Source organism: Nicotiana tabacum, chromosome 21 (genome assembly GCF_000715075.1).
Source record: "Nicotiana tabacum cultivar K326 chromosome 21, ASM71507v2, whole genome shotgun sequence".
NCBI lineage: Eukaryota > Viridiplantae > Streptophyta > Magnoliopsida > Solanales > Solanaceae > Nicotiana > Nicotiana tabacum.
Genome location: NC_134100.1, coordinates 17,321,633 through 17,341,183, shown reverse-complemented (window position 1 = coordinate 17,341,183; position 19,551 = coordinate 17,321,633). Strand labels below are relative to the sequence as shown.

The following is a 19,551-nucleotide window of genomic DNA, read 5'->3' as shown; positions in this document are numbered from 1 at the left end:
AAGCTAGCTTCAAATTGATATTTCGTTAGATAGCCGCTATAACTTTGGTGATTCTCGTTGAGATTTTTAGTCATAAAGTATTTGTTCATGCTTATAAGTAATTTATCTGGTAGTAGTAGCCTGTTGCAGTTTGCTGGAAGCCATCCAACTCGTTGTTTCTCATTATCATATATCACCATTTTGTCCAGTAGAGAAATATCTGTAGATGAAAAAAATATCAGAAAGAGAAAGATTAATAAATGCACAAAGAACTTGGATACAACTCTTATCAAAATCTAGTTCCCCTTTAGTATTTATGCAGATAAAAAACTGCATTTTCTCTTCACTTTGTTGATACTACTATTCCATCGTTATTTATAAATGTTAAAACACAACCTTGTTTTCTTCTGGTGAGGTACTGAAGGGGAGGAGAAAGAGAACTGAAGTTGTTTAAAAAGTGGGTACAAGTTACAAGTTTTTTAAAAAATGTGTATTGTAACTTTTACGACACTAATTGTATGAGACTCATTTTTGTCTCACAAATATGTGGACCCCAATCTTACACTTCTGGGTCCACAAAATTGTGAGACAAAAAAATTATCGCATACAACTAGTATCAGTTATATGAGACACAAAATAAACTTTTCCTACTCAATGAGTTAAAGTAGTCTTACTTTTTAGATGGAATTATTCATGTCCGAATAGAATCATTTTAGTGGGTAAAGAAGGAGACATAAAAGCTGGAGTGAAGTCATTGGTTCCATAATCTAATTTTAACAAACTTTGCTAATCGCTAGATGTTTATAATTTACCTAAATAATTAATTTTAAAGGTAAAAGAAAATCCAAGTGAAAAATATATATCACTTAACTGTAGTTCAATATTCAATATAAAAAAGTTTATGTGCAAAACACTCTGTGTGAGTAACTTTTTACGCTCACACTATTTTGTATTCCTATTATGGATTACCATTTACTTCCATAATTCCCCAACCATTAGCAATGTCGTTAACAGTAATTATTTTGCTTAGCATTGAAATTTTGGTTGTTGGTCCTGATATTTTTTAAATTGGGTTTTCAATTTATTAAATAAAAAATTAATGTAAACAGGAGTTCAAGACAATATTATTCTATAATTCAATGGATGTCTAGTGCTGTAAAATAAGTGGGCGTTTGGACATAATGGTAAAATTCTGGGAAAAAGCGAAAAAAATTTCAAGTTGAAAATGATATTTGAAAATTAGAGTTGTGTTTAAATATGAATACAATTTTACGATATTTTTGAATTTTTGTAAGTGATCTGAAGTAGAAATTATGAAAAATAATTTTTCGGATTTTTTTCAAATTTTCGAAAAATATCAAAATTCATTTTTAAGTGAAAATTAAAATTTATGGCGACACACTGATTTCGAAAAAAAGTGATTTTTATGGCCAAATGGGCCCTAAGTGGGCGTTTGGACATAAGAATTGTAAAATTCCGGAAAAAAATGAAAAAGTGTCAAGTTGAAAAGGGTATTTGAAAATTAGAGTTGTGTTTGGACATGAATATAATTTAGAGTTGTTTTTAAATTTTTGTGAGTGTTTTAAATTGAAAATTTTTAAAAATAACTTTTTAGAGTTTTTCAAATTTCGAAAAATTTAAGAAATTTAATTTCAAGTGAATTTGAAAATTTCATGGCCAAACACTGATTCTGAAAAAAAGTGAAAAAATATTCAAAATAAATAAATCTTTTTTTATTGCCAAACGATTCCTAAGTATATTATAAGTAATACTTCGTCCGTTCCAGTTTATGTGAACTTATTTCCTTTTTGGTCCGTTCCAAAAAGAATGACCCCTTTCTAAATTTAGAAACAATTTAACTTAAATTCCTATTCTACACTTAATGAGAAGCTTTTATAATCACATAAATATTTTGGCCCCTTTTTGACTTGTTTAGAACTACAAATTTCAAAAGTCTTAGCTAGCGTTTGGCCATAGATTCCAAATTTATTTTGAAAAATCTGATTTGGGTGAAGTTTGGTTTGAAGATGAAAATGTGTTTCGACATACGTTTTCAAAACATATTTTCTAACTTTATTTTGGAAAAACATGTATAATTGCTAAGTTTTGGAATTTTGGCCCAAAATCAGCAATTGGGGTGATTTTGGGATTTGGGATTTTACCAAAATGTGAGTAAAATTTATGGCCAAACATGAGTTTTGAAAATAAATTCCAAATTTATTTTGGCAAAACTCATAGTCAAATGAAATCTTAATTTTTTTTAAAACTTCTTATCCAATCATACATGTTCACATAAATTGGATAAAGGAGTAAATTATTACTGGAAATCAGATTACAGTGAATCTGGTTTGATTTTGCTAACGTATATGCCTTCTGTGGCAAATTGGAAAAAGCATAGAGCGGGAAAGCAAAAGACAAATGAAAATATTTTTTTGGGTACGATAAGGGAACGCTTTTTAAGAAAGCAACACAATCATTTTACCTCACTCTTTTATCTCTCATTGAATTCCTTACCAAACTCTCTACTTCTCTCTTTTACCTTCCCTTCACTCTTCTTCTATGCAGAGGTACTTTTCTAATCTCTCCTTCTCTTTTGATGATTTTTTTGTTGTGAATTTATGTAACGATTTTTTTGAGTTTAGTGTTTATCGAAAATAAATTTTTTTCTTTTACAACGTAGGAGTAAGGTCTGCATACCCTTGCATATGTAATGGTTTTTTGGTTTGGGCGTTGAATAGGGCATGGACGGTACCTTCGATGAATTTTTGGTTGACGAATTCCTTGACTTCTCCAATAATGGTTCCGCTGAAGACGAAGAAGAAGAACACCCACCGGGGTATAACGGTAAAAAACCAGAGAAAGTTGAAGCTGAAAATATTACCAATTTATCTGGAAAACAAGAGTTTAGTGAACTCAATTTTCCGGTAAGAACTATTTTACGTTACGGTTTATTTTGTGAAAAGAAACGTTTTTTATTATCTACAAGAATTAATGAGAGCTGTTTTTATTTTTCAGGAAAATGACGAGGATAACCTCGAATGGCTAGCTCATTTTGTTGAAGACTCATTCACGCATACTGCCGGAAAATTACTGAACCAGTCGGTCCAAGACAATAAATCATGCTTCGCCACTCCGGTTCAAACCGGGGCAAGAACCAAACATACAGCCGCCGCCCGAGTTTGGTCACTTCCATTGACCGAGTCAGCTTCCACTTCCACTTCCTCTTCCTCCACTACAACGACATCGTTCTTGTCATCACCTTGTTTCATTCATACAGCTGAGTCGATAGTACGGAAGCCGGCGGCGGTGAATAAGAGGAGGAAGAAGACGGCGGGAGGTGTGGTTCAACCACGGCGGTGTAGCCATTGCGGTGTTCAGAAGACCCCACAGTGGCGGGCCGGTCCAATGGGTGCAAAAACTCTTTGCAATGCATGTGGGGTCCGGTTTAAATCCGGTCGGCTTTTGCCGGAGTACCGGCCGGCTTGCAGCCCGACGTTTTCGAGCGAGCTACATTCCAACAATCACCGGAAAGTTTTAGAGATGCGGCGGAAGATGGAAGTAGAAGGCGGCGGTTTGGCTCTATCCGGTTCAGAATTTTTGAAGAATTAACTTTAACATGGTAGGGTTTTTTTTTTATTGGAATTAAAAGTAGGTTTGTGGACTTTTTATTTTAGTGAAGTAGTAGAAATTTTAGAGGGAAAAAGGAAGAACCGGAGTCGGGGCCGGTTTATTGTACATTTCTGATGCGAGATGATAGATACTAGATTGTGTAGTAGGTATTCTACGGGTAACGGATGAGGAGAGTTGTTTATGTACTTTCCAGTCATACTCAGAAGAAAAACGAAAATGTATATTTACATTCGTAATTGTATACGGTTAAAGTCGGGCCTATCCGATTATGCTGATCAAGAGCACGGAATTGGATCGAACGTCAGTCTCGTAATGAATCAAACCAGAGCACGAAGACATGTAGCCAATTTGAAGATTCTCGATGCCTGTCGAGATCGAGGCCAGTAGCGATCGAGATCAAATATGACAAATTTCGAGCAAAGTGCAATAACGGGAAAACGAGATATCCGTGATTGACCGGAGATCATAGCGTAAATCTCGGAATAAATCAAATTAAGGGCGGTTATCTAGTTAATCATGTGATTTACTTTTGTAATTAGAATTGTATCATAACTAGGACACCTCTGCTATATAAAGAGGGCCTTAATCATCTTATAAACACCTTACATTCACGAATATCAAAGCAATATAATATTTCTCAACTTACTTTCTTGTTCATCGGCTTATTGTGCCTCTAACTATTTTTGCATAACTAGCTCGAGGGCTTTGTCCAAATACTGATTTGCTTTATATTGTTGCCATTTTGCATCATTTATCTTTACGTTTATCAATTGGTATTAAGTGAAATCACATATCCTTAAACCACATTATAAGTTTAATTGTTATCCAAATATAACAAATTTTAGGGTAAATAGTTTGGCGCCCACCGTGGAGCTAAGGATAATAGTGATTGCCTAGTATTAATCCTCATAACATACACTGCTTTTATGCTTGTTCTCGTAAGTGTTTTTGATTTTAAAAATCGATATGTCGAACTCTCAAGCAGTACCCACACACACAGATACTGGCCTTGGTCTCCATACACGTAGTCGCTCCGGGAAACAGAGTACCTCCAATCAATCCCGACGTACCATAGGTCGTAGATCCATTCGATGTCAGTTCTCGTGTTGCCATTCGTGGAGATTTAGGCGTCGAATATGAAAGTAGCATCCGCAGAGACGCCCGGGTAGTCGATCAGAACACACAAGATGGTGAAGAAGGTGGGATTAGCCTTCGAATGATATTTGACATGTTACAAACTCAGCAGGCTGCGATAGCGCAACTCCAAAATCTGAACGAGCACCAAACACAATCGAACTCGATACATCACAGGAAGTTGTTCATATGGTCGAGACTGTACAGGAGAAATTGAACGATAATGGATCGGAAGCTGACCCCGCCATCATGAAGATGCTCGAGGAGCTCACTAAACGGATTGAATCAGGAAAAAAGAAAATCGAGGCTAATGATAAAAATGTAGAAATGTACAACTCACGGGTCGATCAAATACCGGGGGAACCCCCGATTCTGAAGGGTTTGGATTCAAAGAAGTTTGTACAGAAACCTTTTCAACCAAGTGCAGCTCCGAAGCCCATTCTGAAGAAATTCCGTGTGCTGAAAATTCCCAAGTACAATGGAACCACTGATTCTAATGAGCATGTCACTTCTTATACATGCGCAATAAAAGGAAATGATTTAGAAGACAATGAAATTGAATATGTTCTATTGAAAAAATTTGGAGAAACTTTATCGAGTAGGGCAATGATATGGTACCACAATTTGCCGCCCAACTCCATCGATTCTTTCGCCATGGTTGCTGATTCGTTCATAAAGAAATAAAGGTCGCGGCTAGGAAGTCAGACCTCTTCAAAGTGAGACAAAAAGACAATGAAATGCTAAAGGAATTCGTATCTCGATTTCAGATGGAACGCATGGACCTACCCCCGGTTACCGATGATTGAGTTGTCCAAGCCTTTACTCAGGGTTTGAACGAGCAACGTTCGGAAACATCACATCAACTAAAGTAGAATTTGATTGAATATCCAGCGGTGACCTGGGCCGATGTGCATAATCGATGCCAGTCAAAGGTCAGAGTCGAGGATGATCAGTTGGGAGCCCCTTCCGGTTCTGCTTACCTGAATAGATCCGAAGGCAGGATTCAAAGAAACATCGACAAAGAGCCTCGATCGAACAGAGATCAGTACCAACCATATAGTACAGCTCGTAGAAGCAACGGACCGGGACGTAATTCTGTTCGAAATGTTCGAAGGAATGATTGAGGTCAAAATTCCCGAGGGCTCATGAGTAAGAGTGGCGTCGATAAACATGTCGAGCCTAAAGAAGCACCACGGTTATCGGAATACAACTTGAGCGTCGATGCTTCAGATATTGTGTAAGCCATTGGGACGAATCAAGTATACTAGATGTCCCAGACCCCTACAGACCGATCCAGCTCAAAGGAATCCAAATCAAATGTGCAAGTACCATGGAACCCATAGTCACAGAATCGAAGATTACATACAGTTAAGGGAGGAAGTAGCTCGTTTTCTCAACGAGGGTCACCTTCGAGAGTTCTTGAGTGACCGAGCTAGAAATCATTTCAAAGATAGGGACGCAAACAGGAAAAACGAACAGGAAGAACTGCAGCACATGATTCATATGATCGCTGGTGAGGTCGATATTTCTCAAGGCCCGATATTCAAACGCACCAAAGTGACGATCACAAGGGAGAGTACTCGGGATTACTTACTAGAGGACACCTTATCTTTCAACTCTGAGGATGCAGAAGGAATAGAACAACCTCACAACGACGCACTGGTAATATCTATCCTTATGAATAAAATTCAAGTTAAACGTGTGTTGGTTGATCCAGGTAGCTCGGCAAATATTATCCGATCAAGAGTCGTAGAGCAACTTGGCCTCGAGGATCAATTTGTGCCTGCAGCTCGGGTGCTCAACGATTTTAACATGGCAAGTGAAACCACCAAAGGGGAAATCATGTTGCTAGTAAACGTGGCCGGAACTATCTAGGAAATAAAGTTCCATGTAATCGAAGGTGATATGGGGTACAACGGCTGCTCGGGAGACCTTGGATCTATAATATGTGGGCGGTACCTTGAACGTTTCATCAAGTCTTGAAATTTCCAACACCGGAAGGAATAAAAATGGTGTACAGTGAATAACCAGCGGCTAATGAGATGTTTGCAATTAATGAGGTAATACAAGTATCGACACTAACATCACCAAACGGATCAGAATCAAAAGAAAAGCAGGAAGTCAAATAGTAACCACAGTCGCTAGCTTCGACCAGATCGGAACAGCAGGAAACCTTCGAGGATGATGATTATGTGATACCTCGAACCTTCGTAATTCCCGATGATTCCGATGCCACGAAGTCAACGGTCGAAGAGCTGGAACAAGTCATACTGATCGAGCATCTGCCTGATCGAAAGGTATACCTAGGCATGGGGTTAACTCTTGAGCTCAGGAAAAAACTCGTTAAATTCCTTATTAAAAATATAGATTGTTTTGCTTGGTCCCACCTTGACATAACAGGGATCACACCGGAGTACCACTCATCGATTTAGTTGGACCTAAAGTTCAGACCGGTAAAGCAAAAGAGAAGGCCATAGTCCGAGGTAAAACATAAATTCATCAAGGACGAGGTAACCAAACTTCTCAAAATAAGATCCATCCAGGAAATAAAATATTCCGAATGGTTAGAAAATGCAGTCATAGTCCCCAAGAAGGGGAATAAACTTAGAATGTGCGTAGACTACAAGGACTTAAATAAATCATGCCCTAAGGACTCTTTTCCTCTGTCGAATATCGATCGCATGATCAATGCCATGGACGGCCACGAGATCCTGAGTTTTCTCAATGCCTACTCCGGGTACAACCAAATACAAATGAACCCAGAGGATCAGGAAAAAACTTCATTTAATATTAAGTATGGTACTTATTGCTATAATGTAATGCCATTTGAGCTAAAAAATGCTGGTGCTACTTATCAACGCCTATTAAACCGAATGTTTGAAGAACAAATAGGTAAATCAATGGAGGTTTATATTGGTAACATACTAGTTGAGTCCCTTCACGTAGAGGAACATTTTAAACATTTGCAGGAAACCTTCAACATATTGAGAAAGTACAACATGAAGCTTAACCCCGAGAAATGTGCATTCGAAGTCGGTTCAGGCAAGTTTCTCGGCTTTATGGTGTCAAATCTGGGAATCGAGATCAACCCCGATAAAATCAAGGCAATCGAAGACATCACAGTTGTGGACAACGTCAAGGCCGTACAAAGATTAACAGGGCGGATAGCCGCTTTAGGCTGATTCATCTCAAGGTCTTCGGATCGAAGTCACAGGTTCTTCTCACTGCTCAAAAAGAAGAACAATTTCACTTGTACTCCGGAATGCCAACAGGCATTGGAAGAACTAAAGCAGTATCTTTCGAGCCCGCCATTGCTTCATACTCCAAAAGCGGATGAGCAGCTCTACTTATATTTGACAGTCTCGAAAGTTGTAGTAAGTGGTGTCCTAGTTTAAGAAGATCAAGGTATACAATTTCTTGTTTATTATGTTAACCGAACTTTAGGTAAAGCTGAGACCCGGTACCCACACTTAAAAAAATTAGCACTTGCTCTAATAAGTGCCTTTAGGAAATTAAAACCGTATTTTCAGTGTCACACAATCTGTGTCATAACCACTTACCCCCTTCGTAACATTTTGCACAAGCCCGAACTCTCAGGCCGACTGGCCAAATGGGTCGTCGAAATAAGTGGGTAGGATATCGAATATCAACCTCGAATGGCCATCAAATCTTAAATCTTAGCAGACTTCGTGGCCGACTTCACGCCAGCCCTCATACCCAAGGTCGAAAAGGAACTTTTGATAAAAGCAGGTACGTCTTCGGGGGTGTGGACCCTTTTCACAAATGGTGCTTCAAATGTGAAGGGGTTCGGTCTAGGCATCAGTTTGAAGCCGCCCACAAGAAGTACAATTAGACAATCTATCAAAACCCCTAAGTTTACTAACAATGAGACCGAGTATGAGGCCATGATTGCAGGTCTCGAGCTGGCTTAAAGCCTAGGAGCAAAGGTCATCGAGGCCAAGTGTGATTCCCTACTTGTGGTTAATCAAGCCAACAAGACCTTCGAGGTTCGAGAGGATCGAATGCAGAGGTACTTGGACAAATTGCATGTAACCCTACACCGGTTCAAAGAATCGACCCTACAACATGTACCTCGAGAGCAGAACAGTGAGGTCGATGCCCTTGCAAATTTGGGGTCATCGGTCGAAGACGATGAAATTAGATTGGGGACTGTCGTACAACTCTCAAAGTAAGTAGTCGAAGAAGGCCACGCCGAAATAAACTCCACAAGTTTAACTTGGGATTCGAGGAACAAATATATCGAGTATTTAAAGAACGCGAAGCTTCCATCGGACCCTAAGGAATCAAGGACTTTGCGAACGAAAGCTGCACGATTCATATTGGCCTAGGATGGAACATTGTCCAGAAGGATGTTCGATGGGCCATTAGCAATATGTTTGGGTCTAGAAGACATCGACTACGTCCTAAGACATCGACTACGTCCTACGAGAAATTCATGAGGGTATTTGGGGGAACCATTTCGGTGCTGAATCACTGGTTCACAAGTTCATCCGAGCACGGTACTATTGGGTCAATATGGAAAAAGATACTAAAGTGTTCGTTCGAAAATGCGACAAATGCCAAAGACATGCACCAATGATCCACCAGCCCAGAGAACAACTTCATTAAGTCATATCCCCATGGCCATTCATAAAATAGGGAATGGACATCGTCATCCGTCTACCATCAGCCCCAGGTAAAACTAAATTCATTCATTTATGACTGACTATTTCTCTAAGTGGGTTGAAGCACAAGCCTTCGAGAAAGTCAAAGAAAAAGAAGTCATAGACTTCATTTGGGATCACATCATATGCCGATTCGGGATACCCGCCGAGATCGTATGCGACAATGGAAAACAATTTGTCGGCATCAAAATAACAAAGTTCCTCAAAGATCACAAGATAAAAAGGATATTGTCGACGTAATATCATCCTAGTGGGAATAGACAGGCCGAATCAACAAACAAGACCATCATTCAGAACCTAAAGAAAAGGTTGAACGACGCTAAGGGAAAATGGAGAGAAATTTTGCTCAAAGTCCTTTGGGCATATCGAACAATGACAAAATCCAGTACGAGGGCAACACTGTTCTCCTTAGTACATGGCGCCGAAGCTCTGATCCCGACCGAAGTTGGGGAACCAAGCGTCAGGTTTCGGTACACAACGAAAGAATCAAATCATGAGACTATGAATACAAGCCTCGAATTGCTAGATGAAAAATAAAAAGTGGCCCTCGTTCGAATGGCCACCTAGAAATAGCGAATCGAAAGATATTACAATCGAATAGCCAATCTTCAACACTTCAAAATTGGGGACTTAGTTTTGAGAAAGGTCACCATCAACACTCGAGATCCAAATGAGGGAAAGCCCGGTCCAAATTTGAAGGGACCGTATCAGGTCCTTAGCATCATTGGAAAAGGATCTTACAAACTTGGCACGATGAACGACGAACAATTACCAAATAATTGGAACATATCACTCCTCAAAAGATATTATTGCTAAGGTATGGTTTTCTCCTTTTTTCATTCGTGTTTTATACTAACTTATTGCAGGTCTTTGGTCGAAGACGACGAAGATCTCTCCGAAAACAAAGTCCTTAGGCTTGAAAGCACGTGTTGCACTCTTTTTCTCTTCGACCGGTTTTTATCCCAAATGGGTTTTTCCGGCAATTGTTCGTGCTAACTTAGAGCAATTCAACAGTATCCTAGGCCTCTTCACAATCAACCTTGAATATTGGGGGGCATCACCCTCGTATGTTATGTTTTCAAGGAAAATGATTCGTGTCAACGGGTCTCGATAGGTAAATTTTGTAAAGGGCAAAACGATCAAATGAGTCGTGCTCATGTAGATTACCCGAGCCCTAATGACAAAACATGTACGCATGAATGATCTATTGAAAGAAGTATTTTTTCCTTATCGGATATTCCATGCCTTAGTAAAATTTCTACTTTACAATTTCATACTTATGATCTATTGCGGAACCCGGCTCAAGAGCCAATTGCAAATAAAGCTCGAGCAATTAATCCCGTACTCGAGGACTGCCGTCCGAAAATCGACATGCTCGAATTATTAAACTTCAAAATCATAAAACTTTAAAAAGGCGAAATCTCGAGTTAAAGGCTACAGCCAAACCAAGAGGGTTCGGAGACGTCCGAATTCTGTAATCAAACAGGCCTTCAAATATTTTCATAAAGCCGGTTAGAAAAGGCTACCCTCGGCAAAGTTACAAAGGGTTATGATAACATCAACCCTCAAAAACCTTAAGAGGTACCAAATTGTTCGAACTCTCGAACAAACTTATGCTAAGGCATAACAAAGTTTCGATAACGCTGAATCCTAATGGGTACAGATTTATCTCGTGCTAAGGCATAACAACCTTTTATATGATAAAAACTTTTTAAGCCGAAAAAGGGAAAAACCACTCCTTTAAGGCCATCTTGGCTCGATTCAAGAGCCCAAGGGCCATTATATTGTTGAGTTCGAGGATCCACCCTCGCTCAATCGAAACCTAAGGGTTTTTTCTACTCCGAGTTCGAGCGAGTACTCACTCGACTATAGAGAATACCAATCTGATTTAGACAAAATTTTCGCAAGGCAACGAAGTGAGTCAAAATTCTCACAAGATCTAAAGTATATCAGAATTATTATAAGGCAAAAGCAAAACAGAGTTTTCGCGAAACAGAAATCAGAAACAAATCGGAAAGAAAAGGGATCTTTCATATATGCAAAAATATTTACAAAGACCACCCATGGTCTTACACTGAAAATCCAAAAAAAAATCTAAAATGACTAATCTTCCCCAGGAACCTCATCTTCATCTTCTCTGCTCTTGGATCTGCTCGAGCTCCCGGAGTCATCATCGTCAGAAGAAAGCAGCGCTCTAGCATTGGCCTCAAGTATTTTTGCATTCTCGATATCAGCGGCAAGGTCGAAGCCACGATCATGAATCTCCTCGAGAATCTATCTTCGAGATTGAAACTTGGCATGCTCAACGGCCCAGTTTTCTAGTCTGGGCTGTGTAGCCGCTGCCTTTGCTCGAACTTGAGTAGCTTCAGCATCAGCTCGATAGACGACCACCATCGCCTCAACTACAACATTTGTTCTTCTTGCCTCAGATATGGCCTTTGCAAGCTCAGTGGCCAACCGAGTCTCGAGCTCCTCAATTTTCTTGGCTCGGTCCAAGCTCTCCTCCTTCATGCTTTGGAGTTGACGCTCAGCCAAAGATAGCTAGACTCGAGCAGTATCTTTATCCGAGGCAAGGCGGTCCATGTTCTGCTTCCACCCCAAAGTCTCTGCCTCCTTCATATTGGCCTCCTCGAGAAGCTGCTCAATCTTTTCGACCTTCTGCTAACCTGCAGGATCAAATTATTAGTCGTCATCCCTGAATTGATACATCAAACTTCTAAGAAAACACTTCATTACCTATTTGATCAGGTCGGTCTGCTCTTTGTGAGCTTTGGCTAGTTCAGCTCAGGGGTCCTTGATCTCCTCTTCTTTTTGCCCGCTGAAGAGTTTGAGGGCATCTCTCTCCTCCATGAGCCCTTTGAGATTGCTTCACATCGGTTCAGCTCGGCCCAGGATTTGGAAAATGCTTCCCGATGAAGCGTTATGGCCTATGGAGAAAGAAAGGAAATCAGGAAAAAGAAAATAAAGGCAAACGTAAAACTAAATAATGGGAGCTGAAGTATACCTGGTTCAGGAGTCGCTGAGCCTCATAAAAAATGATCGATGCATCCAGATCGGAAATATCTTCGACCCCCAAGAAGCAACCACGGAATAAGTACTCCCCTTCATGGGTCGTTCCTACATTGGGGGTCTCCATAGCCTGGGCCTCCTGAATTTCCCCCCCAGAAAATGTGGGGAGGGGCGGCGAATCATCAATATCGATTGCCCCAAGCGAGGTGCTTGGGGTGTTCTCTCCTTTTCGAAGGGCCTTGGAACAACAACCTTCGGGCACACTTGTCGATTGTTCATCACGACAGGAGACGTCTTCGGTCTCCGATGACTCGGGGACTTTGCACGGAACTTCTTTCGAGATCCCCTTGGTCGAAGCTGAGCCTCATCGACCATCACCAACTCAACTGCCTTTGAAGCTTCGACGCTCCCCCTCTTTGGAGCTACTAGCTCGAAGTCGGCGTCTTCTTTTTCCTCTTCTTCATCCCTTAATTGCTGAGCTACATTAGCAGGCAGGGCGGTAGTGTCTTTCTTCGACTTATGAGCCTTGCTCTTCTTAGGCTTCGGAGTATCATAGGGCGAGAAACATTTCCTCTTCTTCTCCTTCGACGGCTTTGGGACCGGGGGTGAAACCTCCTCCTCCCCAGATGGGGGCCTCATAACAGCATCTTTACCGAGGCTTGCACGGAAGGGAGCTAGGTAAGTTTAAGAGGAAAACGTTTTAAGGCCATTATGTACATAAAGAAGAAGGATTGCCGTGATTTTTGGCCTCCCATCGACCCCTTGCTAAGTCACGCCATGAGCGCTCAGCATATGAAGAGGTCGAGGCTAGGGTCTGAACCCAGATCTCGAGGTTTGGAATCGCGCTGGGCATCCAAGCAACCACTACATCACAGAAAGGGATGCTAGTAAGAGGAATTAAAGGAAACAAAATAGTAAATAAAAAGCTAGAAGAAGGATCGAACTTACGCTTCATGTTCCACTTCTCAGGAAATGGCATCTTCTTGGGAGGAATTAGGTTGGAAGTCTTCACTTAGATAAATCGACCCATCCACCCTCTGTCCATGTCCTTGTCTATGCTCGAGAACAATACCTTGGTAGCTCGACGTTGGAGCTTTATCAGTCTGCCTCGAAAAAGACGAGGCTTGTACAGTGTTATGAGATGATCAAGGGTGAAAGGCGTCCCTTCCTTTTTGTTCGTAAAAGACCGGAATAGAAGGATGATTCACCAGAAGGAAGGGTGAATCTGGCCTAGGTTTATCTGGTACTGGCGGCAGAAGTCGAGGATAACGGGGTCGACATGGCCCAGCGTGAATGGGTAAGTGTAAACACTTAGGAACTCATTCATGTAGGTACTGATATCTTCCTCAAGGGTCGGGAACACCACCTCTTTCTTGTCCCAATTACAGTCCTTTTTTACCTACTCGAGGTCACTCTCGGTTATCGAGCATATGTATCTCGACTTTGGCAATAGAGGAGGTTTTCTCGACTTTGAAGTCAGAAGTGAGGTCACACCCTCCCTCGGGAACACACTCCTCAGGGCGCGGGTCCACCGGCATTTTATCACTGGCCGGCCACGACGAATAGGCATTTTCTTTTTGAGGAACAGTTTTTGATGTCTTCGCCATTTTTGTGTAAAGAAAAAAGAAGAGGACAAGGTTTTGTGTTTTGGAGAAGAATTGGCAATAGAGCAGAACGAAAAGGTTTAGAAGATGTGAAGAGCTTTGAAGATTTGCAGACAAACATGAAGAACACAAAGAGATTTTGAAGATTAGTATTAGAAAATTCTAAAGTAAAGTTTGAGAAAGTGAGAAGAAGACCTATTTAAGGATTCACGACAATGGTTCAAAGGCACTAGTGGCCGACCGCCAACTGACACTCATTAATGATTTTGGGAATCGTACCGACGCAACGCTTCGGTCACTTCTGTCGCTTATGTCATGAGGGTGATGTCATAATTGGTCGAGGTATAAAATCGAAAGCTCAGTTAGTTTCTTCTCATTACACTCCAAGAAACGAGGGGACTATCTATATACGGTTAAAGCGGGGCCAACCCGATTATGCTATTTGATCGAGAGCACCTTAATTGGATCGAGGGTCAGCCTTGGAATGAATCAGACCAGAGCACGAAGACATGTAGCCAATTCGAAGATCGAGATGCATGTCGAGATCGAGGCCAGCAGCGATCGAGATCAAATATGACAAACTTCGAGCAAAGCGCAGTAATAGAAAAGCGAGATATCCGTGATTGGCCGGAGATCATGGTGTAAATCGCGGAACAGATCAAATCAGGGCGATTATCTAGTTAATCATGGGATTTACTTCCGTAATTAGAATTGTACCATAACTAGGACTCCTTTGTTATATAAAGAGGGCCCTAATCATCTTGTAAACACCTTACATTCACGAATATCAAAGCAATATAATATTTCTCAGCTTACTTTCATGTTCATCAGCTTATTGTGCCTTTAACTATTCTTGCATAACTAGCTCGAGGGTGTCCAAGCTCGAGGGCTAAGTACAAACGCTGGTTTGCTTTATATTATTGTTATTTTGCATCACTTATTTTTACGTTTATCAATTGGTATTTGGTGAAATCACATATTCTTAAAACCACATTATAAGTTTAATTGTTATCCAAACTTTAGGGTAAATAGTAGTGTTAGGAGTATATTTATCTTTTGTTTATATTTGGTGTTTATTTTTAGCAAAATGAAGTTTATATCTTACAATATTATTTTACTGTGTATAATTAAAATTTAACTTTTCAAAATTATCCCAATCATTTTGATATTCCTTTGATGTCAATACATTTCGGTCAATTTCGCTACTTTATTTTGTAAAATATCATGTAAGAATTGTAATGTTATGAACATGTCCCATTTATTATGCAAAGTTAGAATAATAGTAAGTTTTAATATGACACATAAAGTATAACAAAAATAATATTTAAACTACACTATGATAATTAAATTATATCAATGAGGTAAATTTATCTGCACTTGGATATTTAAATATCGGTCTGCAATATTTAAGGCACCTTTTAGGATACACATGAATTGATCGGACAATTAACTATCAACTAAATTAAATAAAAATAATTAATATATTCAAGTGTGCAACTAATATTTTTCAATAAAATAACAAGTACATATACAACACATCGGCATCGGTTAAAAAAATTAATTTAAAGTGTCACACCTCCTTTTTACTACCCTGCAAAGGGTATAAAGGGAGTTTTTTCAATTAAAGTGACAATAATCGAAACGAGATTATTTATATTAAATTCAGAGTCACTACTTGAGATAATTTATGGTAGGGGTGTGCATTCGATTTATCGATTCGATTTTGACCCTTATCAATAATTACTTATCGATTTGTACATATGCTTATCGTTATCGTTTCAATAAGGTTTCGATTTTTTCGATTTCGATTTATCGATTTTTTGGGCTTATTGATTCGGTTATCGATTACACCAATAAGAAAATTTGCGGGATTCGATGGAAAGTATATCGCTATAAACACACCTAACTAATATGGACAAAAAGAAGCTAAAATAAGACGGACACCGTTTATAACATAAAAATTGTGTCAACAAGCACATGCAATGAAACTAAAGTAAGGGATCAAATATATGCCACCAACACTCCAACGGTATATAAAAAAAATACATCATCACGCCTAGTTCTATTTTTCATTAATTTGAACTTCATTCCCTTGAGCTTTAAATATGATCAATTCTTAAATATGGTAGATGAAATAATAGGGTTAGAGACTTAGGGTAAAGGAAAGAGTATTATAGAATAAAGGTAAAAAAAATTATAGTATATCGATAAACCGATAACTGAAGAGGACAAAATCGAAATCGATAACTCGATAAGGAAAATTTCGAAATCTAAATCGATAAATCGATAAACCGATAACAAATAATCGATTCAATTTATCAATAAACCGATTCGAATGCACACCCCTTATTTATGGTGTCCCAAGTCACCGGTTTAAAATCCCGAATCGAGGAAATTTGACTCTATTTACGGTTTGCGAACACAGAAATCCGGGTAAGAAATTCTGTTAATTCGGGAGAAGGTGTTAGGCATTCTCAAGTTCCGTGGTTCTATCACGGCCGCTTTGATCATACTTGGCTTATTAAAATTATCTAATTACTCATTTTAGAACCTATGTATATTTGCCTATTTTAATTAAGAAATTATCTTGAAAACAGGTCACGCGTATGTGTACCCATTTGTTTGGCGCGTCAAAAATCATGTCATGCAAACGTGTCCACAATTAATAACGCTTTGTTAATATTAAGAAAGTTTGACCGAAGTTGCACGAACACATACTTCAATTTTGTTTTTAGAATCATAATTATGTCACGCGAACGTGTCCACAATCACGACGATATATTAAACGTGCATAAAGCAAACTACAAGCATTCATTTTTTATATATCTAAGTTATAGTACTGAAGTGAGGGCCATAGGCTATGTGACTGGATGACACACCTCGGCTTATTTAAAGAAAAAGTGCAAAATAAACGAACTGAGAGTGCTCGTATCTAAACTAGTTCTAAATTTTGATATAGACTACTGATTATAAATACATTGGTGTAGTTTGTGTGGAGGGGGGGAGGGGTAGTACTGAATTACATAAACTTGGGCTAACAACAGGCCCAATGCATTACTCAAGATAAGCTGTTTTGGGGAAATAAGAGCTGATGAAAGTTGGGCTCGAGATTGAGCCCAAATGAAGGACGGAAATAGCTGAAGCCAAACGAAACTGGCCACAGCCTAGGTGGTCCCATTTGGGCCAACTCCAAACCCCAAATGCTTTGGCGATGATAATTCAAACATTAAGGTCCTAATGAGGCCCTACTGACTATAATTGACATATAACAACATGATATGCATGTTCCAAAAAATCACAACACCTAAACAACCATATTATGCACTTTTAATTCATTATTTTACTATTAATGTTAGCAGCATACATCTGGTATTTAAAACTACTCATTAATTATACTGAATTTACATGTACAACTATCCTAACAATACTGAGATTCTAAGCAATTAAATTAAAAGTGTACAACAGTCAGATAACACCCTTTCAAACGTACATGATACGTGAATCAAGCATCCCTTAGATACGTATAAAAACAATCCACTTCCAAACACACACTAGTGGCCTTTTAGTATGCTAATTCAACAGTAAGAGTCCTCAAAATGCCAAAGGCCTTACTTCACAATCATTTTTGTGTCCCTTTGTTCATAAACAACAGTTGCAACCTTTTGTTCAAATCACAGCTATTAAAAGGAACATAGATGCTTAAGACCAGATCCTAAACCAGACTTAAAGGTGGGAAACAAACAGTGAGAGAAATGAGAAGAAACACATAAAAGAAAGCTAAAACTAATAAAGAGGCTAGATGAACTTAAAAGAAACATGTGAATAAAATTAAAAGGGCAACATTTGTCATTAGATCTTCACATTTCAATTACATATTTCAAATGGAATACATGCTTGCACTTCAGTGATCATTCATGGTCCAAGAAGTACCTGGATATCAAAACAAAGCAAAAGGGAGTGAGGATTTCAGCAAGAACAGAAGTATGAGCAAAGCAGCAAGTCAACATCAATATTCAGCCTCTTTAGACTATCTTTACACCCAGAAATCCAGAAATCCCAAGAAAGTTTTAAGTTCTTACTAAAAGAGAAATCAGGGAACAATTCCAACCAATTTTCAATGAAAGTAATGCAGAAACTTTTTTGTATTTTCCAGGGTTCTGAATCTCTGCCTAAGGAGTGAGGGAGGGGTCCTACTTATAGGCAACTCAAGTGCTATGTGCTCAAAAACACAAAAAGAATTATTCCCTTACACAAGCATCTTTTAACAGAATTAGGACAGCTGGCAGCTTTTGATTGGTTTTAGCATTTGTGCTGGCCAAAATTGAGTCAGCTGCCCCAAATTCTAGAAGCTTCTAACACTAAACTTATCTGAAAGTCCTATTTCTATTTTCCAAATTAACCCCTAAGTTTTCATTTGTTCAATTAAGACCCTAGGAGTGTTTAACAATTACAAATCCTAACAAATAAAATAAAGCAGGCAAATATGAGTATAACCAATCAAACAGTAAACAACACTGAAAGGGTGAACATCTGGACTCTTAAAACAAATAATAAAGAATTTAATTTCATGATAAACTTCAAAAATCCAGTTTTAACGGCTAGTGACAAACTTAACTCTAAGAGACGAACAATGAAAGATGAATGGATACTGAGCATTTAACAAATTGAATCATAAAACCCTAAACTCTAAATCATGCAATTAAAATAAAGGAAAAAGAAATAGAAAATCAAGAAGAACTAGAATAAAAACAGAACTCATGATAAATCTAACCTAAACAACTAAGAAACTAACATAAGCAAGTATATGGTAAAACAAATAACGCCCAATTAATTCAAACAAGTGGACAATAACAACTAATTGGAACAAATAAATACTTAAACAAATTCGGACCAGTAAACAATTAGAATTACAAGAAAATAAAAAAAAACAGAATCAAAGAACAAAACCAAAGAGGAAGAGGTGAAGTACTGGCTAACCGGAAAGAGCTTGGTGACTGAATTGAACCAACGAACAAAGGAGGGCAAAGAACTCGGCGGGGTACAGTGGTTTGGTCAAGCAACTGTGACTCTCGATACAAGCCAAAACTCGTATTAGTCAAGGGTTCTCAACGAGAACGATTGCTTAACACGAGTCTTGAGTCAAATCGAGCTCTGGGAGGCAAAGAATCAGAATTAGAAGAATTAGGATTTTCTTCCAATTCTCAGATATAAAATTCGGGAAATTTGAGGGTATTTTTGGGGAAATTGATGATGGATTTAGGAAGAGGGGGGGACAGGGGTTGCTTGGTATCAATCTAAGGAAGTTTGGAGCAACTAGGGTTTGGGGTTTGATTCTTAGATCTAAAATTGGAGGATTTGGATGGGGATTTTGGAGAAGTGGTTTCGGATTTGGCAAGGGGAGTGAAAGGTGGTTGCCTGGTAAAGATTTGGGGAAGTTTGAAGCACCGGAACAGCCGTGAGGCGATTTCCGGTGGGCGGTTGGCGACGAAGATGGCAGAGAGTTTTAGGGC

The 19,551-nt window shown here is 39.1% G+C and overlaps 1 protein-coding gene and 1 long non-coding RNA gene across 2 annotated transcripts; one reads left to right on the top strand and one right to left on the bottom strand.

Annotated features, from left to right (window-relative positions):
• Positions 1-2,381: 2,381 nt before the first annotated feature.
• LOC107827709 (GATA transcription factor 5-like) lies at positions 2,382-4,250 on the top strand. Its single transcript, XM_016654893.2, has 3 exons — positions 2,382-2,546; positions 2,718-2,903; positions 2,995-4,250. Exons 2-3 carry the CDS (start codon positions 2,721-2,723, stop codon positions 3,586-3,588), a joined length of 777 nt encoding a protein of 258 aa, XP_016510379.1. The 5' UTR covers positions 2,382-2,546; positions 2,718-2,720; the 3' UTR covers positions 3,589-4,250.
• Positions 4,251-17,864: 13,614 nt separating this feature from the next.
• On the bottom strand, positions 17,865-18,199 carry LOC107827710 (uncharacterized). The gene is made up of 2 exons (XR_001657583.2): positions 18,121-18,199; positions 17,865-17,971 (listed from the first exon to the last, which is right to left on the bottom strand). It is a non-coding gene; the product is annotated as an uncharacterized LOC107827710 (long non-coding RNA).
• Positions 18,200-19,551: the final 1,352 nt, after the last annotated feature.

Excerpts from the sequence above, each read along its gene's own strand:
- LOC107827709 (XM_016654893.2), top strand. The coding sequence starts at position 2,721 with ATGGACGGTACCTTCGATGAATTTTTGGTTGACGAATTCCTTGACTTC. Across the intron at positions 2,904-2,994 it reads TTAGTGAACTCAATTTTCCG|GAAAATGACGAGGATAACCT; the intron begins GTAAGAACTATT and ends TTTATTTTTCAG.